The 18,837-nt window shown below is 47.0% G+C and overlaps 2 protein-coding genes across 7 annotated transcripts in view; one reads left to right on the top strand and one right to left on the bottom strand.

Moving 5' to 3' along the window:
* Positions 1–587: 587 nt before the first annotated feature.
* Positions 588–11,272, top strand: LOC115163453 (uncharacterized protein NKAPD1). Of its 4 annotated transcripts, none has more exons than XM_029715335.1 (6): positions 588–659; positions 4,876–4,952; positions 5,034–5,128; positions 5,780–5,932; positions 6,065–6,115; positions 9,521–11,272. In XM_029715335.1, exons 2-6 carry the CDS (start codon positions 4,884–4,886, stop codon positions 9,876–9,878), a joined length of 726 nt encoding a protein of 241 aa, XP_029571195.1. In that variant the 5' UTR covers positions 588–659; positions 4,876–4,883; the 3' UTR covers positions 9,879–11,272. The 4 variants fall into 4 exon arrangements, with proteins under 4 accessions (XP_029571195.1, XP_029571194.1, XP_029571192.1 ...); XM_029715334.1 differs by having other exon boundaries at positions 594–985; XM_029715332.1 differs by having other exon boundaries at positions 594–1,377.
* A 221-nt stretch (positions 11,273–11,493) lies between these two features.
* Positions 11,494–18,837, bottom strand: part of LOC115163441 (leucine-rich repeat and fibronectin type III domain-containing protein 1) — a 138,626-nt gene continuing 131,282 nt past the window's right edge. For all 3 annotated transcript variants that reach the window (XM_029715304.1, XM_029715305.1, XM_029715306.1), the window contains exons 4-5: positions 16,860–18,292; positions 11,494–13,325 (exon numbers count right to left, since the gene is read on the bottom strand). In XM_029715304.1, coding sequence (XP_029571164.1) covers positions 12,410–13,325; positions 16,860–18,256 — 2,313 coding nt within the window. In that variant the 5' untranslated portion in view covers positions 18,257–18,292 and the 3' untranslated portion in view covers positions 11,494–12,409. The remainder of the gene's footprint in view (positions 13,326–16,859; positions 18,293–18,837) is intronic.

The raw sequence follows: 18,837 nt of genomic DNA, 5'->3' as shown, positions 1-18,837 counted from the left end.
TACTAAAGTAGAAAATAGAAAAATAACAAATAATTAAAGAGCAACAATAAAATAACAGTAGCGAGGCTATATACAGGGGGTACGGGTACAGAGTCAATGTGCGGAGGCACAGGTTAGTCGAGGTAATATGTACATGTAGGTAGAGGTAAAGTGACTATGCATAGATAATAAACAGAGTAGCAGCAGCGTAAAAATGGGGTGGGTCAGTGCAAATAGTCCAGGTAGCCATTTGATTAGCTGTTCAGGAGTCGTACTGCTTGTGGTTAGAAGCTGTTAACTTGGACCTATGATGATATCGGCCCTAAAGACCTAGCTGGGATGTGGATAGTGGCTAGTGAGATGCCATGTAGCTTGGCCTTTAATAGCCATTTGACTAGAATTGTGAAGTAAAAACAACTGGCTCACAAAGAGTGAATTTGTGCAGTTTCTCAATCACCACATCCACCACCACCTAGGACCCTCCATCAACGATTTACTTGAATACCAATGATTGACAGACACATGACCAATCAGCGTCCTAGTTTTTCTGTGACGCACCAACCCCCACATGGGCGGGATTATGCAGAAGGATATTACTCATGCGTTTCTTCCGCTATACGCCACGGACAGAGAAGCCAGCCTGTAGTGTGTTTTTATTCGTAAATGTTAAAGATCAAACGGTAATTCTGATTAATAAATATTTAATCAGGTTTGGAATGAGCGTCATAGGATTAATATCTGGATTTGACTTCTCATCTAGCAAAGCTCCTGTTTATAAAACTACCCGTTAACCCTAGCCAGCTAAACGTGGTGCGAACCAGCTGTAGCTTCATAGCTAGTAGGTGCTTTTAGCAACGCGGATGTATTTACATACACTAGCGTAGCCCTTGATCATGCCCTGCCATTAAATTACACATAAATCATTGGACGTAGGGGGAGTTTTGTCTGAACATTAATGCACATCGCTTGCTGTACGGTTTTGGAAGCATAAGGACCTTTCATATCGGTGAATAAATATATATATTTTTTAAACTTGGATAAATTGATGCTCAGCTGGTTTGGGTTCCTACGCGGTCATATTTCCATTTTACAGAGCTTGTTCACAGAAAACATACGGAAGAGTGGACTACCTGTACTAATTAGCTATCTGCGCGTCTGAACACCTGTGTGTAAACGGAAGACAGACGCAACAAACGTGTTGTCACAGAAAAGCACTGTGCTGCACCAGTGTTGAAACAGTGCAGCACAGTAGGTTGGTGGCACCTGAATTGGGGAGGACGGGCTCGTGGTAATGGGTGGTGTGGAATATTATCAAATACGTCAAACTTGTTTGATGCCATTCGCTCCGTTTCACACATGATTATGAGCCGTCCTCCTCTCAGCAGCCTCCACTGCTGAGTAAGTGTGTATTTTTATGTTTGTAAAATTATTTTGATGTGATATGAAAGTACAATGATTTATGTTTCTAGAACCATACCGCAATTGATTCATGTTTAGATTGAGTATTTGGCTGTTTTGTCTTCCAGTGCCAATTCCCCCATTAAACAGAACATGTAAGGTCACTGGACTGAGGAACAACATTAGGCACCTTTAGTCCGGCCGCTGCCACTCTAACCTGGTGGTCCCAGCGCGCACGACCCACGTGGAGTTCCAGGTCTCCGGCAACCTCTGGAACTGCCGGTCTGCGGCCAACAAGGCTGAGTTCATCTCAGCCTATGCTACCCTCCAGTCCCTAGACTTCCTGGCGCTGACGGAAACATGGATTACCACAGATAACACTGCTACTCCTACTGCTCTCTCCTCGTCTGCCTACGTGTTCTCGCATACCCCTAGAGCATCGAGCCAGCGGGGTGGTGGCACTGGAATCCTCATCTCTCCCAAGTGGACATTCTCTCTTTCTCCCCTGACCCATCTGTCTATCTCCTCATTTGAATTCCATGCTGTCTCAGTTACCAGCCCTTTCAAGCTTAACATCCTTATCATTTATCGCCCTCCAGGTTCCCTTGGAGAGTTCATCAATGAGCTTGATGCCTTGATAAGTTCCTTCCCTGAGGATGGCTCACCTCTCACAGTTCTGGGTGACTTTAACCTCCCCACGTCTACCTTTGACTCATTCCTCTCTGCCTCCTTCTTTCCACTCCTCTCCTCTCTTGACCTCACCCTCTCACCTTCCCCCCCTACTCACAAGGCAGGCAATACGCTTGACCTCATCTTTGCTAGATGCTGTTCTTCCACTAATCTCATTGCAACTCCCCTCCAAGTCTCCGACCACTACCTTGTATCCTTTTCCCTCTCGCTCTCATCCAACACTTCTCACTCTGCCCCTACTCGGATGGTATTGCGCCGTCCCAACCTTCGGTCTCTCTCTCCCGCTACTCTCTCCTCTTCCATCCTATCATCTCTTCCCTCTGCTCAAACCTTCTCCAACCTATCTCCTGATTCTGCCTCCTCAACCCTCCTCTCCTCCCTTTCTGCATCCTTTGATTTTCTCTGTCCCCTATCCTCCAGGCCGGCTCGGTCCTCCACTCCTGCGCCGTGGCTCGACGACTCACTGCGAGCTCACAGAACAGGGCTCCGGGCAGCCGAGCGGAAATGGAGGAAAACTCGCCTCCCTGCGGACCTGGCATCCTTTCACGCCCTCCTCTCTACATTTTCCTCTTCTGTCTCTGCTGCTAAAGCCACTTTCTACCACTCTAAATTCCAAGCATCTGCCTCTAACCCTAGGAAGCTCTTTGCTACCTTCTCCTCCCTCCTGAATCCTCCTCCTCCTCGCCCCCCCTCCTCTCTCTCTGCGGATGACTTCGTCAACCATTTTGAAAAGAAGGCTGATGACATCCGATCCTCGTTTGCTAAGCCAAACGGCACCGCTGGTCCTGCTCACACTGCCCTACCCTGTGCTTTGACCTCTTTCTCCCCTCTCTCTCCAGATGAAATCTCGCGTCTCGTGATGGCCGGCCGCCCAACAACCTGCCCACTTGACCCTATCCCCTCCTCTCTTCTTCAGACCATTTCCGGAGACCTTCTCCCCTACCTCACCTCGCTCATCAACTCATCCTTGACCGCTGGCTACGTCCCTTCCGTCTTCAAGAGAGCGAGAGTTGCACCGCTTCTGAGAAAACCTACACTCGATCCCTCCGATGTCAACAACTACAGACCAGTATCCCTTCTTTCTTTTCTCTCCAAAACTCTTGAACGTGCCGTCCTTGGCCAGCTCTCCTGCTATCTCTCTCAGAATGACCTTCTTGATCCTAATCAGTCAGGTTTCAAGACTGGGCATTCAACTGAGACTGCTCTTCTCTGTGTCACGGAGGCTCTCTGCACTGCTAAAGCTAACTCTCTCTCCTCTGCTCTCATCCTTCTAGACCTATCTGCTGCCTTTGATACTGTGAACCATCAGATCCTCCTCTCCACCCTCTCCGAGCTGGGCATCTCCGGCGCGGCCCACGCTTGGATTGCGTCCTACCTGACAGGTCGCTCCTACCAGGTGGCGTGGCGAGAATCTGTCTCCGCACCATGTGCTCTCACCACTGGTGTCCCCCAGGGCTCTGTTCTAGGCCCTCTCCTATTCTCACTATACACCAAGTCACTTGGCTCGGTCATATCCTCACATGGTCTCTCCTATCATTGCTACGCAGACGACACACAATTAATCTTCTCCTTTCCCCTTCTGATAACCAGGTGGCGAATCGCATCTCTGCATGTCTGGCAGACATATCAGTGTGGATGACGGCTCACCACCTCAAGCTGAACCTCGGCAAGACGGAGCTGCTCTTCCTCCCGGGGAAGGACTGCCCGTTCCATGATCTCACCATCACGGTTGACAACTCCCTTGTGTCCTCCTCCCAGAGTGCTAAGAACCTTGGCGTGACCCTGGACAACACCCTGTCGTTCTCCACTAACATCAAGGCGGTGACCCGATCCTGTAGGTTCATGCTCTACAACATTCGCAGAGTACGACCCTGCCTCACACAGGAAGCGGCGCAGGTCCTAGTCCAGGCACTTGTCATATCCCGTCTGGATTACTGCAACTCGCTGTTGGCTGGGCTCCCTGCCTGTGCCATTAAACCCCTACAACTCATCCAGAACGCCGCAGCCCGTCTGGTGTTCAACCTTCCCAAGTTCTCTCACGTCACCCCGCTCCTCCGCTCTCTCCACTGGCTTCCAGTTGAAGCTCGCATCCGCTACAAGTCCATGGTGCTTGCCTACGGAGCTGTGAGGGGAACGGCACCGCCGTACCTTCAGGCTCTGATCAGGCCCTACACCCAAACAAGGGCACTGCGTTCATCCACCTCTGGCCTGCTCGCCTCCCTACCTCTGAGGAAGCACAGTTCCCGCTCAGCCCAGTCAAAACTGTTCGCTGCTCTGGCACCCCAATGGTGGAACAAGCTCCCTCACGACGCCAGGACAGCGGAGTCAATCACCACCTTCCGGAGACACCTGAAACCCCACCTCTTTAAGGAATACCTGGGATAGGATAAAGTAATCCTTCTAACCCCCCCCCCACCCAAAAAAAAGATTTAGATGCACCATTGTAAAGTGGTTGTTCCACTGGATATCATAAGGTGAATGCACCGATTTGTAAGTCGCTCTGGATAAGAGCGTCTGCTAAATGACTTAAATGTAAATGTAGTCCAATATTGTGCTAACACTAGAGTTGCTTTCAATTGTATTCGGAGCACAAAAACAGTCCGTGGGAAGTTAAATACTATTCCATTTCAACTTATTGTGCTGGTTGGCAGAATGGTTGGCCATTATGATGGGGGAATTTGAAACGAAATAGATTCTCCAATGCACCTGTCCTGACCTGTTTGTATTGTGACTCCTACCCCAGTATGTTGCTGCCAATGTAATTCACAGTGTTGTGTGTACAGTACCTTATACCTTTTCTCTTCTCAGATATCATCATGTCCAGGGTGCCGATGGGCAAGGTGCTGCTGCGAAATGTTATTCGTCACACAGATGCCCACAACAAGGTGAGAGTGGGAGAGTTAGCTAAATGTGTGTGTATGTGTGTAGCTGTGGACTATCCTGATGATAGATGTGGTCTGTTTCAGATCCAGGAGGAGTCGGAGATGTGGAAGTTGAGGGGGATGGAGAAGGGGCCATCCACCAGCCACAGATCGATGCCACCAGCCTTAACTCCATCCAGGTCCCCTCACTGTTTGAGAATTGAAGTAGTGTAGCCTGATACATCAGCCGTTGATGACTAGCTAACACTAAGGCTTTGTACTGTCTGAGACACTGCAGTGTTATTTGGATTGTGTAAAACCATGGGAACACGAGCCCAGCTACTATGCATGGCATGCACAAACGTCAGGTGCTAGAAATCTGAATGCACTACTAGTGTTTTGAAAAGTAGATTTAATAATGCTTTCCAGTGGATATAACCACCCAGACAACCATTAGAATAAGTTAAAATGTCATTTTATTCAACATTCCGGCTTGTAGAGGTCCTGAGAGGAGCCTATCCAAATAATGACATTGCGTTGTCTTAGACGGTACGTAGCGTTAGCGTTAGCCTGATATATCAGCCGGTGATAGCTAGCTATCTTAGGCTGTGTCCCGATTCACCACCCTTTTCCCAAAGTGTGCACTTATTTCCCGTCATGGATTTAAAAGCAATGTATTTGTGTAATAATTTGTTGGAGGCAGTTTCCACCATTTTCAGATTCATGACGGGAAGTGTGCAAGTGCACGTTTTGATAGAAGGGTGGAGCCTTACAGTAGCTTAGAAGCGTGTTATATGGAACAGGTTGACAGACATCAGAATTAGAGTTGACCCATGTTGTCTATTCCTCAGGAGTCACATGCACTGTGATCGTGTGGAGGATGGGTCTGTAGACAGACTGGGAGACCGGCTGCGGAGAAGAGAACACGATTCCAGCCAGGACAAGCGGGAGGCACGCTACTGGACCAAGAAACTCTATGACTTTGAGGCCAATGATCCAGACAGGTGCATCTTTTTTCTGTTTACAACTCTGTAGTATTATAGCCTTGTGAGTTCATAAGTTTGTGTTTAAAGTGACAAACAGCGACATGCTATGAAAGGTGAATCTCGTTGGTATTGTGCATGTTTCCTCTACAGATGGGGACACAGCGGTTTTAAGGAGCTATACCCAGAGTTTAAAAGTGACTGGTAAGAAATGAACTGCATTAACATGAAATACCATGTCTCATAACTGTAGTAAGGATCAAATCAAAGTTTATTTGTCACGTGCGCTGAATACATCAGGTGTAGACCTTACAGTGAAATGCTTACTTACAGGCTCTAACCAATAGTGCAAAAAAGGTGTTAGGTGAACAATAAGTAAAGAAATAAAACAACAGTAAAAAGACAGGCTATACAAGTAGCGAGGCTATACAAGTAGCGAGGCTATACAAGTAGCGAGGCTATACAAGTAGCGAGGCTATACAAGTAGCGAGGCTATACAAGTAGCGAGGCTATACAAGTAGCGAGGCTATACAAGTAGCGAGGCTACATACAGACACCGGTTAGTCAGGCTGATTTGAGGTAGTATGTACATGTAGATATGGTTAAAGTGACTATGCATATATGATGAACAGAGAGTAGCGGTAGCGTAAAAGAGGGGTTGGTGGGTGGTGGGACACAATGCAGATAGCCCGGTTAGCCAATGTGCGGGAGCACTGGTTGGTCGGCCCAATTGAGGTAGTATGTACATGAATGTATAGTTAAAGTGACTATGCATATATGATAAACAGAGAGTAGCAGCAGCGTAAAAAGAGGGTTTGGGGGGGGGGGGGGCACACAATGCAAATAGTCCGGGTAGCCATTTGATTACCTGTTCAGGAGTCTTATGGCTTGGGGGTAAAAACTGTTGAAGCCTTTTTGTCGTAGACTTGGCACTCCGGTACCACTTGCCATGCGGTAGTAGAGAGAACAGTCTATGACTGGGGTGGCTGGGGTCTTTGACAATATTTAGGGCCTTCCTCTGACACCGCCTGGTGTAGAGGTCCTGGATGGCAGGCAGCTTATCCCCAGTGATGAATTGGGCCGTACGCACTACCCTCTGTAATGCCTTGCGGTCAGAGGCCGAGCAATTGCCATACCAGGCAGTGATGCAACCAGTCAGGATGCTCTCGATGTTGCAGCTGTAGAACCTTTTCAGGATCTCAGGACTCATGCCAAATCATTTTAGTTTCCTGAGGGGGAATAGGCTTTGTCGTGCCCTCTTCACGACTGTCTTGGTGTGTTTGGACCATTCTAGTTTGTTGTTGGTGTGGACACCGAGGAACTTGAAGCTCTCAACCTGCTCCACTACAGCCCCGTCGGTGAGAATGGGGGTGTGCTCGGTCGTCCTTTTCCTGTAGTCCACAATCATCTCCTTAGTCTTGGCTACATTGAGGGATAGGTTGTTATTCTGGCACCACACGGCCAGGTCTCTGACCTCGTCCATATAAGGCTGTCTCGTTGTCTGTGATCAGGCCTACCACTGTTGTCGTCTGCAAATTTAATGATGGTGTTGGAGTCGTGCCTGGCCATGCAGTCGTGGGTGAACAGGGAGTACAGGAGGGGACTGAGCATGCACCCCTGGGGAGCTCCAGTGTTGAGGATCAGCGTAGCAGATGTGTTGCTTCCTACCCTCATCACCTGGGAGCGGCCCGTCAGGAAGTCCAGGATCCAGTTGCAGAGGGAGGTGTTTAGTCCCAGGATCCTTAGCTTAGTGATGAGCTTTGAGGGTGCTATGGTGTTGAACGCTGAGCTGTAGTCAATGAATAGCATTCTCACATAAGTGTTCCTTTTGTCCAGGTGGGAAAGGGCAGTGTGGAGTGCAATAGAGATTGCATCATCTGTGGATCTGTTTGAGCGGTGTGCAAATTGGAGTGGGTCTAGGGTTTCTGGGATAATGGTGTTGATGTGAGCCATTACCAACCTTTCAAAGCACTTGATGGCTATGGTCGTGAGTGCTACGGGTCTGTAGTCATTTAGACAGGTTGCCTTTGTGTTCTTGGGCACAGGGACTATGGTGGTCTGCTTGAAACATGTTGGTATTACAGACTCCATCAGGGACATGTTGAAAATGTCAGTGAAGACACATGCCAGTTGGTCAGCACATACCCGGAGCACACGTCCTGGTAATCCGTCTAGCCCCGCAGCCTTCTGTATGTTGACCTGTTTAAAGGTCTTACTCACGTCGGCTACGGAGAGCGTGATCACACAGTCGTCCGGAACAGCTGACGCTCTCATGCATGCCTCAGTGTTGCTTGCCTCGAAGCGAACATAGAAGTAATTTAGCTCGTCTGGTAGGCTCGTGTCACTGGGCAGCTCGCAGCTGTGCTTCCCTTTGTAGTTTGCAAGCCCTGCCACTTAAGACGAGCGTCGGAGCCGGTGTAGTATGATTCAATCTTAGCCCTGGATTGACGCTTTGCCTGTTTGATGGTTCGTCGCAAGGCATAGCAGGTTTTCTTGTAAGCTTCCGGGTTAGAGTCCCGCACCTTGAAAGCGGGAGCTCTACCTTTTAGCTCAGTGCAAATGTTGCCTGTAATCCATGGCTTCTGGTTGGGGTATGTACATACAGTCACTGTGGGGATGACGTCCTTGATGCACTTATTGATAAAGCCAGTGACTGATGTGGTGTACTCCTCAATGCCATTGGAAGAATCCTGGAACATGTTCCAGTCTGTGATAGCAAAACAGTCCTGTAGTTTAGCATCTGCTTCATCTGACCACTTTTCTATAGACCGAGTCACTGGTGCTTCCTGCTTTAATTTTTGCTTGTAAGCAGGAGGATAGAGTTGTGGTCGGATTTACCAAATGGAGGGCGAGGGAGAGCTTTGTACACATCTGTGTGTGGAGTTGATAGAATGTTGATAGAAATTTGGGAGAACTGATTTAAGTTTCCCTGCATTAAAGTCTCCGGCCACTAGGAACGCCGCCTCTGGGTGAGTGGTTTCCTGTTTGCTTATTTCCTTATACAGCTGACTGAGTGTGGTCTTAGTGCCAGCATCTGTCTGTGGTGGTAAATAAACAGCCACGGAAAGTATAGCTGAAAACTCTCTAGGCAAGTAGTGTGGCCTGCAATTTATCACAATATACTCTACTTCAGGCGAGCAAATCTAGAGACTTCCTTAAATTTCGTTCACCAGCTGTTGTTTACAAATATGCACAGACTGCCCCCCCTCGTCTTACCGGAGTGTGCTGTGCAGCGTATATCCCGCTAGCTGAATATCCATGTCGTCATTCAGCCACGATTCCGTGAAACATAGGATATTACAGTTTTTCATGTCCCGTTGGTAGGATATTCGTGATCGTACCTCGTCTAATTTATTGTCCAATGATTGCACGTTGGCGAGTAGTATTGACGGTAAAGGCAGCTTTCCCAGTCGCCTTCGCCGGCTCCTGACCAGGCATCCGGCTCTTTGTCCTCTGTACCTGCGTCGCTTCCTCTTGCAAATAGCGGGGATGTCGGTCCTTTGGGGTGTTTGGAGAATGCCTTGTGCGTCATCTTTGTTGTAGAAATCTCACTATTTGCTTCAATACAATAAATGTTGCATTGTTATAATGCCTGATTTGTCTTTTCAGGGAAAGAGACCGTGGTAATGATCAGAATGGGCATTGGAGAAAGAAAAAGTCCAGACTTAAAACAGCCAAATCAAAACATCTGAAGAAGTCCTCCAAGAAGAAGAAGAAGAAGAAAGAGGAAAAGCGAAGGACAGGTGAGTCAGACGGTGAGTCCAGCAGCGACAAGAGCGACAGTGTCAAACCGAAACAGAAGAGGAAAAGCAGCAAGAGCAAACATAAGAGGGAGAGAGAAGAGGAGAGCAGCTCAGAGGATGATGAGAAGGAGGAAATGATAGATGGACTCCACAGAGACTCAGGACCAGAGTCACACAAGAAGAGGAGGAAAAGCAGGAGAGGACAAATTGGAGGACAGTTCTGAGGATTGAACCTTTTTCCATTGGCAGCAGTAACCTGTACCCTCATACTGCTCAACCCCCTTTCAGTTGCTGAAAGTGAGTGGGCGAAGCTTTCAGTTACTACACCCCACTTCCACTTTAGTGTCCAATGTTTCCCACTAGATTTGTTGTGAACACGGCATCACCATAGCTAGTTGCTAGACATGTTTGTGATTTATCCAATAACAAGACAACTGAGGAATTGGCTAAAGTACAAATACAACTTTTGAACAGACCTACTGGCAGGGGAAAGCATATCGCTCTTCCCTTAACAACTTTCCTCTGCAATACTCTTCTGTGTTGTACTTCTCTTTCTGTGTACAGCTGAGCACAAACCTGTGTTCTCCCCTAAGGGCATTCAGCAGTACCTCACCGTCTGGTGCTGCTCAAGCTGCAGTGCTCAGATAGTGAGCTGACACTGCACAAATATGGACTAAACGAAAGCCACCTAATACCACCTCATGACAAGCTGATTGACTGCAGAGCCTTGTCCCATAGTTAGTGTCCTGGCTTGACTTTAGCTGTTATACTATGGAAAATTATGACATTTTATGCAGATTTCCCAACCAATTGTGACAATCTTTTCAGCATTTTTTTATTCAGTATTTATTTAAAAAACTTTTGATTTATGGGAGTTGGGATTTAACGGAATGTCGGGTGGGACATTGAAAAATAAAATGCATATTTAGTTTTGTGAAAATGTACTCTGGTTATCACACCATACTTTTAGACAGGAAGGAAATATCACATGGATCTCAAGATATGACTACAGGATATCTACATGACTATCATTCACTAGTCTTCTCAGTAGGCCTATAGCCTTTCTATCTCATGAGCTTGAGCATGAATTTTACTCTTCATGCATCCAATTCTATGAAATATTGCTTCCATGTGCCCCTTGGGTTGAATACGTCCAGAACTGGGTACCATTTACCATATAACATTGTATAAATGTTCTACAGTACTCGCTGTAGATGTAATGTGCAAGAAAATGGAATAGGTCAGCACTGAATGACAATTTCTACATCATTTCTACATTACTATATTTAACTCCTTTTAAGAGACTTGTTGAAAAAGGTGCTATCGTCTAAAACAGGTTTGAACTTGATAGTTGTATTCTTACATAGAGAGCAGGCCACTGCTATATGGTATCTTTTCAAGTTCATTCCTTTCTCCTTAATGATCATCACGCTGTACAAGGTTAATGTATTATTTAGTGGAAGGGCTAGGAGGCCTACAGGGTCTAATATCCAGTTATCTATGGTGCGTTGTCGCCACCTGGTGGCTCAATCAGTGAGGTTGGATTTACTCATGGCTTCTTTTGACTTCATCAGAATAAATCATTTATTTGTGACAAATAAAGCAATATTGTTTCTGACCTGATGATTGTATACTTTGACAACAGCTTCCTTTGAGACCCTTGAAGTCTCCCACATGTTTGTCTCAACAGGCACAAGATATGATATATCTTAATATATATTTGATAAGATACATGCCTTAATGCATATAGGCCTTCCCACTGATCCATGTGCAAGCAGCTTTCATGACTTTGGTGAAAGGATCCAGGATGACCATAAGAAAAGGACACGGCACAAATGGTACAGTTAACCCACACAAAAAATTTAATACCCTCTCATAAGGGATAAGTGGTCCAAACCTTGTCATACTAAATAGGGGGAAGTGTGAGGACGCAGGTTTTTAATGTAAAAACTTGTGGCCAACACCCAAATGCTCAGTAAAAAGTTGTGACATATGACTTACATAGTACACATACACCAATGTTTTTAATATACTTCTATATGTATTTTTTGTTGTCTTTTTATCTAGACCAGCCAGATACAATACCGATTAATATCATACAGTCACATCAGGAACAATACCTAGTAATATACAGTCCAACCAGCATGGAGGAGTCCACAGGTTTATCAGGTCCATCCTCTCTATGCTAACATTTCAAATCGGCATGTGTATAGATCTATAATATTTGTATTAATGTATAGACTGGTGTGATACCTGTCCTCGTATCGTCGTGTCTTCGTGTGCAAAAGTCTTTGAAAGAACCCAAAGGATGATCAACATACAGGATACCTGGTTGTTCACTTTACACTGGGATCTTTTTAACATTAAAAGGAAAAGTTACAAATGCCCCAACCCTTGGCATGTCATAGACCAAAAAAAACTCAAAGCATCACTCCCCATGAAACAGGGAAAACCATGATAGAAAGGAAAGTTTATGACTACAATGAGCAGCATCCTCCATTCGTACATATTTTAGAGTAAGGCACTGCTGCAGAAACTAATGAAATGGCCGACAACTCTGTGCCACTCTGGGAGAATGAGGGGAGGCAGGATGAAAGGGGACTGTGTTCTTCTCCAGCAACTCTCTGAGTCTGTGTGTGTATGCATGTAGCTTTATTTGTTAAATGTGTAAATGTGTATGCATGAGGGTGTATGTGTCAAACTGTTGGAGTGTGTGTGTGTCTTTGAGAGAGCCAGAGAGGCCAGGCTGTATCTCTTACACTGTGCTCTCCAGCATCCATTCAGTGCTGCTGAAAGTGACTCTCCGGTTAGCGAGCGGCGAGGACTCCACGTTGAGCTGGTTTGTAGACTTGTGCCGCCTCGTCCGCGCTCTGCGGGGGTAACTGTGGCTCTGAAATATGGAATAGTCTCCCCCGTCAAAGCTGAACCTGTGCCTAGTTCGTGCCAGCTCATTATTAAACCCCATGTTGGCCAGGGCGCTCTTCTTGTCCTTGAGCCTGGGGGCCTCCATGGTGCCGGCGTTGGGGCCTAGGAGACACAAGGATATGGTGGAGCCCATCAGGCTGCTTTCTGTCTGTGTGTCCTCTGACGGGGGGCCAGATCCAGAGCGCTGGGCGTCCAGGCTGGTCCTCCTCACCTTGTCCGTGGGCAGGGGGGGCAGCTCCACTTCCAGGATGGCCGTGGTGGCCAGAGGAGTGTCCCACTCCCTCTTGTCACTGTCCACCTTCAGCACCAGGGCCATGCACTCCTTGGCTGCCACCGGTTGGGCTTCTCTCTGGTGGCTGTCCTCAGCAGGCTGTTTGGAGGTGGAGCGCTGGAGTCTGTGCTGGCTGCCGTTGGTCTGGGAGTGCATGCTGGAGCTGACCTTGACCTTGCTGTCCTCTGGACTGCTGTGGGCTTTGTAGCGGATCATGAGGATGATGATAAACACCAGCACTGAAGCCACAATGATGCCGCCAATGATGATTATCATGGTGCCGCCCAGAAACTGGCTGTGGATGAAACGGCACTGGCTGACCTCGCTGGCAGTGTGGAACTGGACGCAGCCGACCACGCGCGTGGCCGTCAGAGAGGTGATGCCGTCGTCGTACACCGCCAGGACACATAGGTCATACTCCCGGCCCGCCGCCAGGTCGTTGATCAGGAAGGTCTTACTGGTGGAAGGGATCATTCTGCAGAAAAAAGGAAGGAATACACGAATGGTGAAGGTTAGCTTTGCCAGGGCAGTTTTGTCTGCCCCCCTCAGTTACCACCAATATGCTGTATGGAACAAAAGAGTGTCAGACAGTGTCACACTGCATTCCCATTAACGGCATGCCGTAAGAAGATTTAACCTGACACTAAGTTGTTTGAAAAAACACTGAAAAAAGACAGCCATGCCAACTTACTTCAGCTCCAGTGAGGCTTTAAATATCTCCCATATATTTGGGGCCCAAGTAAAGACAACAGTGCTGACACTTGACTTCTAGGCAATGTTACAGGGTGACAGTGCAAAATATCTCCCCTAGCATTTTATGTATACTATGATTGCAAAAATTAAACAGCAAGGTGACAAACAAGCCATCACTATATATATACTGTATATGTCACAACATCTTCAGGGAAGGACAATGCAGGCTTCTGGCCAAATGCCAAAGTTTGATGTTGTGTGAAATAAACACATTGTCTGTGAACATGAAGGAGAAAGACATTGTCTTTAGGCCGACATCTGTGTTAATATAATTAGAAACATGACAATTTTCCCCTCAAGGAACACTTTGATGGTTGTCACTTGTAGGTAATAATATATCACCTGAAGACTAAACAACACACAGGTCACTGTTTAAACACAGGGGAGAACATTATACAGGAGAATAGCTAATTAAATCAGAAACGATAAAAATAGCAAAGTCAACCAACAACAACAGCTTTAAACTTGACCTTATGATGCCTTGATAAAACTTTCCAGTACACTGTTTTAATTTGTGCCCTGGTAGTGGTGGTGCACACTGGGTCAAATACACACACATCCAATAGACCTAAGTACTCTCAATTCAATAAGGGTATTTGAATGAGTAATACAAAATGGAAGTGTTAGCACATACAGTGCAATCGGAAAGTATTCAGACCCCTTCCCTTTTCCCCTTCCCTTATTATAAAATTGATTAAATAAATAAAAATCCTCATTAATCTACACACAATACCTCATAGTAACAAAGTGAAAACAGGTTTTTAGAAATGTTTGCAAATGTGTTACAAATAAAAAACATATCTTATTTACATAAGTATTCAGGACCTTTGCTATGAGAGTTGAAATTGGGCTCAGGTGCATCCTGTTTCCATTGATCATCCTTGAGATGTTTCTACAACTGGATTGGAGTCCAACTGTCGTAAATTCAATTGATTGGACATGATTTGGAAAGGCACACACCTGTCTATATAAGGTCCCACAGTTGACAGTGCATGTCAGAGCAAAAACCAAGCCATGAGGTTGAAGGAATTGCTCGTGGAGCTCCAAGACAGGATTGAGTCGAGGCACAGATCTGGGGAAGGTCCCCAAGAACACAGTGGCCTCCATCATTCTTAAATTGAAGAAGTTTTGAACCCCCAAGACTCTTCCTAGAGCTGCCCGCCCGGCCAAACTGAGCAATCGTGGGAGAAGGGCCTTGGTCAGGGAGGTGACCAAGAACCCGATGGTCACTCTGACAGAGCTCCAGAGTTCCTCTGTGGAGATAGGAGAACCTTACAGAAGGACAATCATCTCTGCAGCACTCAACCAATCAGGCCTTTATGGTTGAGTGGCCAGACGGAAGCCACTCCTCAGTAAAAGGCACATGACAGCCCGCTTGGAGTTTGCCAAAAGGCACCTACAGGACTCTCAGACCATGAGAAAGATTCTCTGGTCTGATGAAACCAATATTGAACTCTTTGGCCCCCAAATGCCAAGCGTCACGTCTGGAGGAAACCTGGCACCATCCCTACGGTGAAGCATGGTGGTGGCAGTATCATGCTGTGGGGATATTTTTCAGCGGCGAGACTGGGAGACTAGTCAGGATTGAGGGAAAGATGAACGGAGCAAAGTACAGAGAGATCCTTGATGAAAACCTGCTCCAGAGCACCCAGGATGAAGGTTCACCTTCCAACAGGACAACAACCCTAAGCACATAGCAAAGACAACGCAGGAGTGGCTTCGGGACAAGTCTCTGAATGTCCTTAAGTGGCACAGCCAGGGCCCGGATTTGAACCCGATCCATGTAAACTACAACCTCGAGTCTTATTGGGTATGACGCCTCAAGTTTGGCACACCTGTATTTGGAGAGTTTTTCCCCATTCTTCTCTGCAGATCCTCTCAAGCTCTGGTGGATGGGGAGTGTCGCTACACAGCTATTTTCAGGTCTCTCCAGAGATGTTGGATCGGGTTCAAATCCGGGCTTAAAGAAATATCACATTTACATAAGTATTCAGACCCTTTATTCAGTACTTTGTTGAAGCACCTTTGGCAGCGATTACAGGCTGTAATTGCTGATAAAAGGTACTTCAACAAAGTACTGAGTAAAGGGTCTGAATACTTATGCAAATATGATATTTCTTTAACCTGTTTTTGCTTTGTCATTATGGGGTATTGTGTGTAGATTGATGAGGGAAAAAAAAGATTTAATACATTTTAGAATAAGGATGTAACGGAAACAAATGTGGAAAAAGTCAAGGGGTCTGAATACTTTCCGAATACACTGAATTTCTCTTTTAAGATGGACTGAAATTAATAATTTAATTGGAGTCGACATGAGTCATTCATCAATGTGAAATAAATTACATGTTGTAATATCTATCATATTAAACAGGGTTCCCCTAATGTTCCACTGATAGAGGCTTCTCACATTTGAATTACTATCTGCAGAAGTTAGCATGCTCATGTCCCAGAATCTGACTCAAGGGTGTCCTAGGCACAATTATGTCCTATTGGGATTATGTTAAGGGAAGGGGTTATTGTTGGGTTGGGGTTAAGGACTGGGACGTGATAGTGCCTGCTGAACCTGGATAATATTGAGACAAAAGGGTATATTTAAGCAATAAGGCCTGAGGTGGTGTGGTAAAGGGCTGTTCTTAAAAAAGGCGCAACGCAATGTTTTGTCATACCCGTGGTATACGGTCTGATATATCACGGCTGTCAGCCAATCAGCATTCAGGGCTTGTACCACCCAGTTTATAATTACACTCTAAAGGTCAAGTAATATGTCTTAAACGTGTAATCTTTGTTTTCTCATAGGCTTAGAGCTAATAAACTGGAAATGTAAAATCATACTATGCATTTTTATCAATTGAAATCAACATATGGTTTGTTTATACCCCCTTTTATCCCAAAACCATAATACATTTTGCGCATACTTAAATGTAGTGACATAGTTAATCATACAGCACCTATTCAGCTCAGGAGTTATGGATGTATTATAATGGACTGTCATGCCATTCAGCAGATGGGCATTCCAGATGGCTCAGAACGTCTCCAGAGCTGGTTCAGACCCCCACCCCACCGCAGCCTCATCCCCACCAGCACCCCCTTTTTTTGTTGAATTGAATGTCCTTGTCTATAACTGTTCTGTACTTTGTCATGTATTTGTAAGTTTTATGTGGACCCCAGGAGGAGTAGCTGCTGCACTAAACCCCGTTTCCACCAGCTCCAGCCCTAGTGCTCCCATTCCTCCAGCACCAGTCCCCACATGGCTTACCTGTAAACCAGTGTGTCGTCTGCAGTGCTGTTGTACTGAATCTGGTACATCCTGATGCCTGGGATGTGGCGCTCGGAGGGCCAGCGAATAACAGCCGAGGAGGAGGTCAGCTCAACCACCACCACCCTCCTGTCCTGGTGCTTGTCATGGCCTTTGGTGTCATTGCCTGACTTGGAGGAGGTGGTGATGTCAGAGAGGCCCCGATCGGCCTCGCGCATGTGGTGCAATGTGTTGTTGACAAACAGGGGCAGAGGGATCATGTTGATCTCCACGGCAGCTGTGGCGATGCCGGCAGCATTGGAGGCCACACAGTTGAAGGCACCGCTGTCCTTCAGGGTGGTGATGAGGATGTCCAAGGTACCGTTGTCATACAGGATGGTGCGGGAGGTGTTATGCACCAGCTTGCCATCGGGGAAGCGCCAGTGGATGGCCGGGTCTGGGTCTCCCATGGCCTTGCACTTGAGGGTGACCCCCTGGCCCTCCATGACGTAGGGCTTGGTGGATAGGTTCTTGGTGATGAGCGGGGGCTCACAGATGAATTCCTCCTCCTGGATGGACCAGAAGTACTTGTCCATGAGGTGCTCCGGAGAGGCGCATGTCTCCAGGTCGTCGTGCCGCGTCAGTCTGCGGAGCCACAGCAGCTCACAGTTACAGTGGAGAGGGTTCCCTCCGAAGCTCACTGCCAGGGAGGATGGGTTGGAGCCCTTGGCGTCTGACAGCACCTGGGCGTGCTGAAACAGGCTGTCCGGAGGTAGCTTCTGCAGCCGGTTGGAGGTCATATCCAGACGAACCAGCTTGGTGAGGAGCGTGAAAGTCCCAGCTCCGATGTGATCGATCAGGTTGTGATCAAGGGTGAGGATGTTGATGTGGCTCATCCTGCCTATCTCCTCCCAGGGCAGGGTCCTCAGGTTGTTGTTGGACAGATCCAGGTCCTCGATGGTCGACACAAACTCATCAAAGGAGGTAGGGGCCACGTGGTGGATCTGGTTGTTCCCCAGTATGAGGTGGCGGAGGTTGACCAAGCCTTTGAAGTGGTCGCTCTTGATGACACTGAGGCGGTTGCCGTCCATGTGGAGGGCTCGTAGGGAGCGCAGGCCCAGGAAGGCGTGGGGTGTGATCTGGCTGATGGTGTTACGGGACAGGGTGAGGTGGACCAGGCTGGTCATGTTGAAAAAGTCTTTCCTGCGGATGATGGTGATGAAGTTGTCTGTGAGGCGCAGCTCCACGGTCTTGCGGTCGATGGTTGGGGGCACAAACAGCAGACCGGTCTTAGCACAGAGCAGAGTCAGAGTGGGGGAGAGGTGCTGGCAGATGCAGCGGCCAGGGCAGTTGTAGCCCTTCACCAGCACCGCACACAGAAGTACACACAGCAGCATACACACAACCAGCCGCTCCATGGTCTGTCTGTCTGTTTGTCTGTCAACTTCCAGATCCTGGAACAGATAAAGATAGAGATAGAGAGAGAAATGGCAGAGATACGTTAAAACTGGTATATTTGGGGGGGTTTAAAATCATATAATTTATAATGAACAGATGTTACACAAACGGAGTCATCAACCAAGATGATGGAAACTGCTAGTAGGGCACCGATCACCAGAGAGACATGTTAGAGGTTGTTGTGAGATGATAGAAGTCTGAACCCCAGCCCACCCATTATTAGTAAAAAAACACAGAATCGCCAGCAAAACAAACACAAACTGGATAATATGCCAGCAGACTGCTGCATAAATGTCGATCCCTTACAAATTTGAATAATAACAGTGTCGTTTTTACATGGAGCTAATATGTCATAAACTTCCCTGTCATACCATATGGTTTGTGTGTTTTTCTTGCTCTGAACTTCACAACAGTGTAGGGAATTAAGGGGAGAAAGGGTGCTTGTCAGCACTGCTTAAGGATTTATATGACCTTTTCATGCTCCCTTCACTCTTCATGCTTCAGAAATGTGCTGCAGAATTAGACATGAGTTTGTCAAGTA

Source organism: Salmo trutta, chromosome 26 (assembly GCF_901001165.1).
Source record: "Salmo trutta chromosome 26, fSalTru1.1, whole genome shotgun sequence".
NCBI lineage: Eukaryota > Metazoa > Chordata > Actinopteri > Salmoniformes > Salmonidae > Salmo > Salmo trutta.
This window is presented reverse-complemented; position numbering and strand designations above follow the sequence as displayed.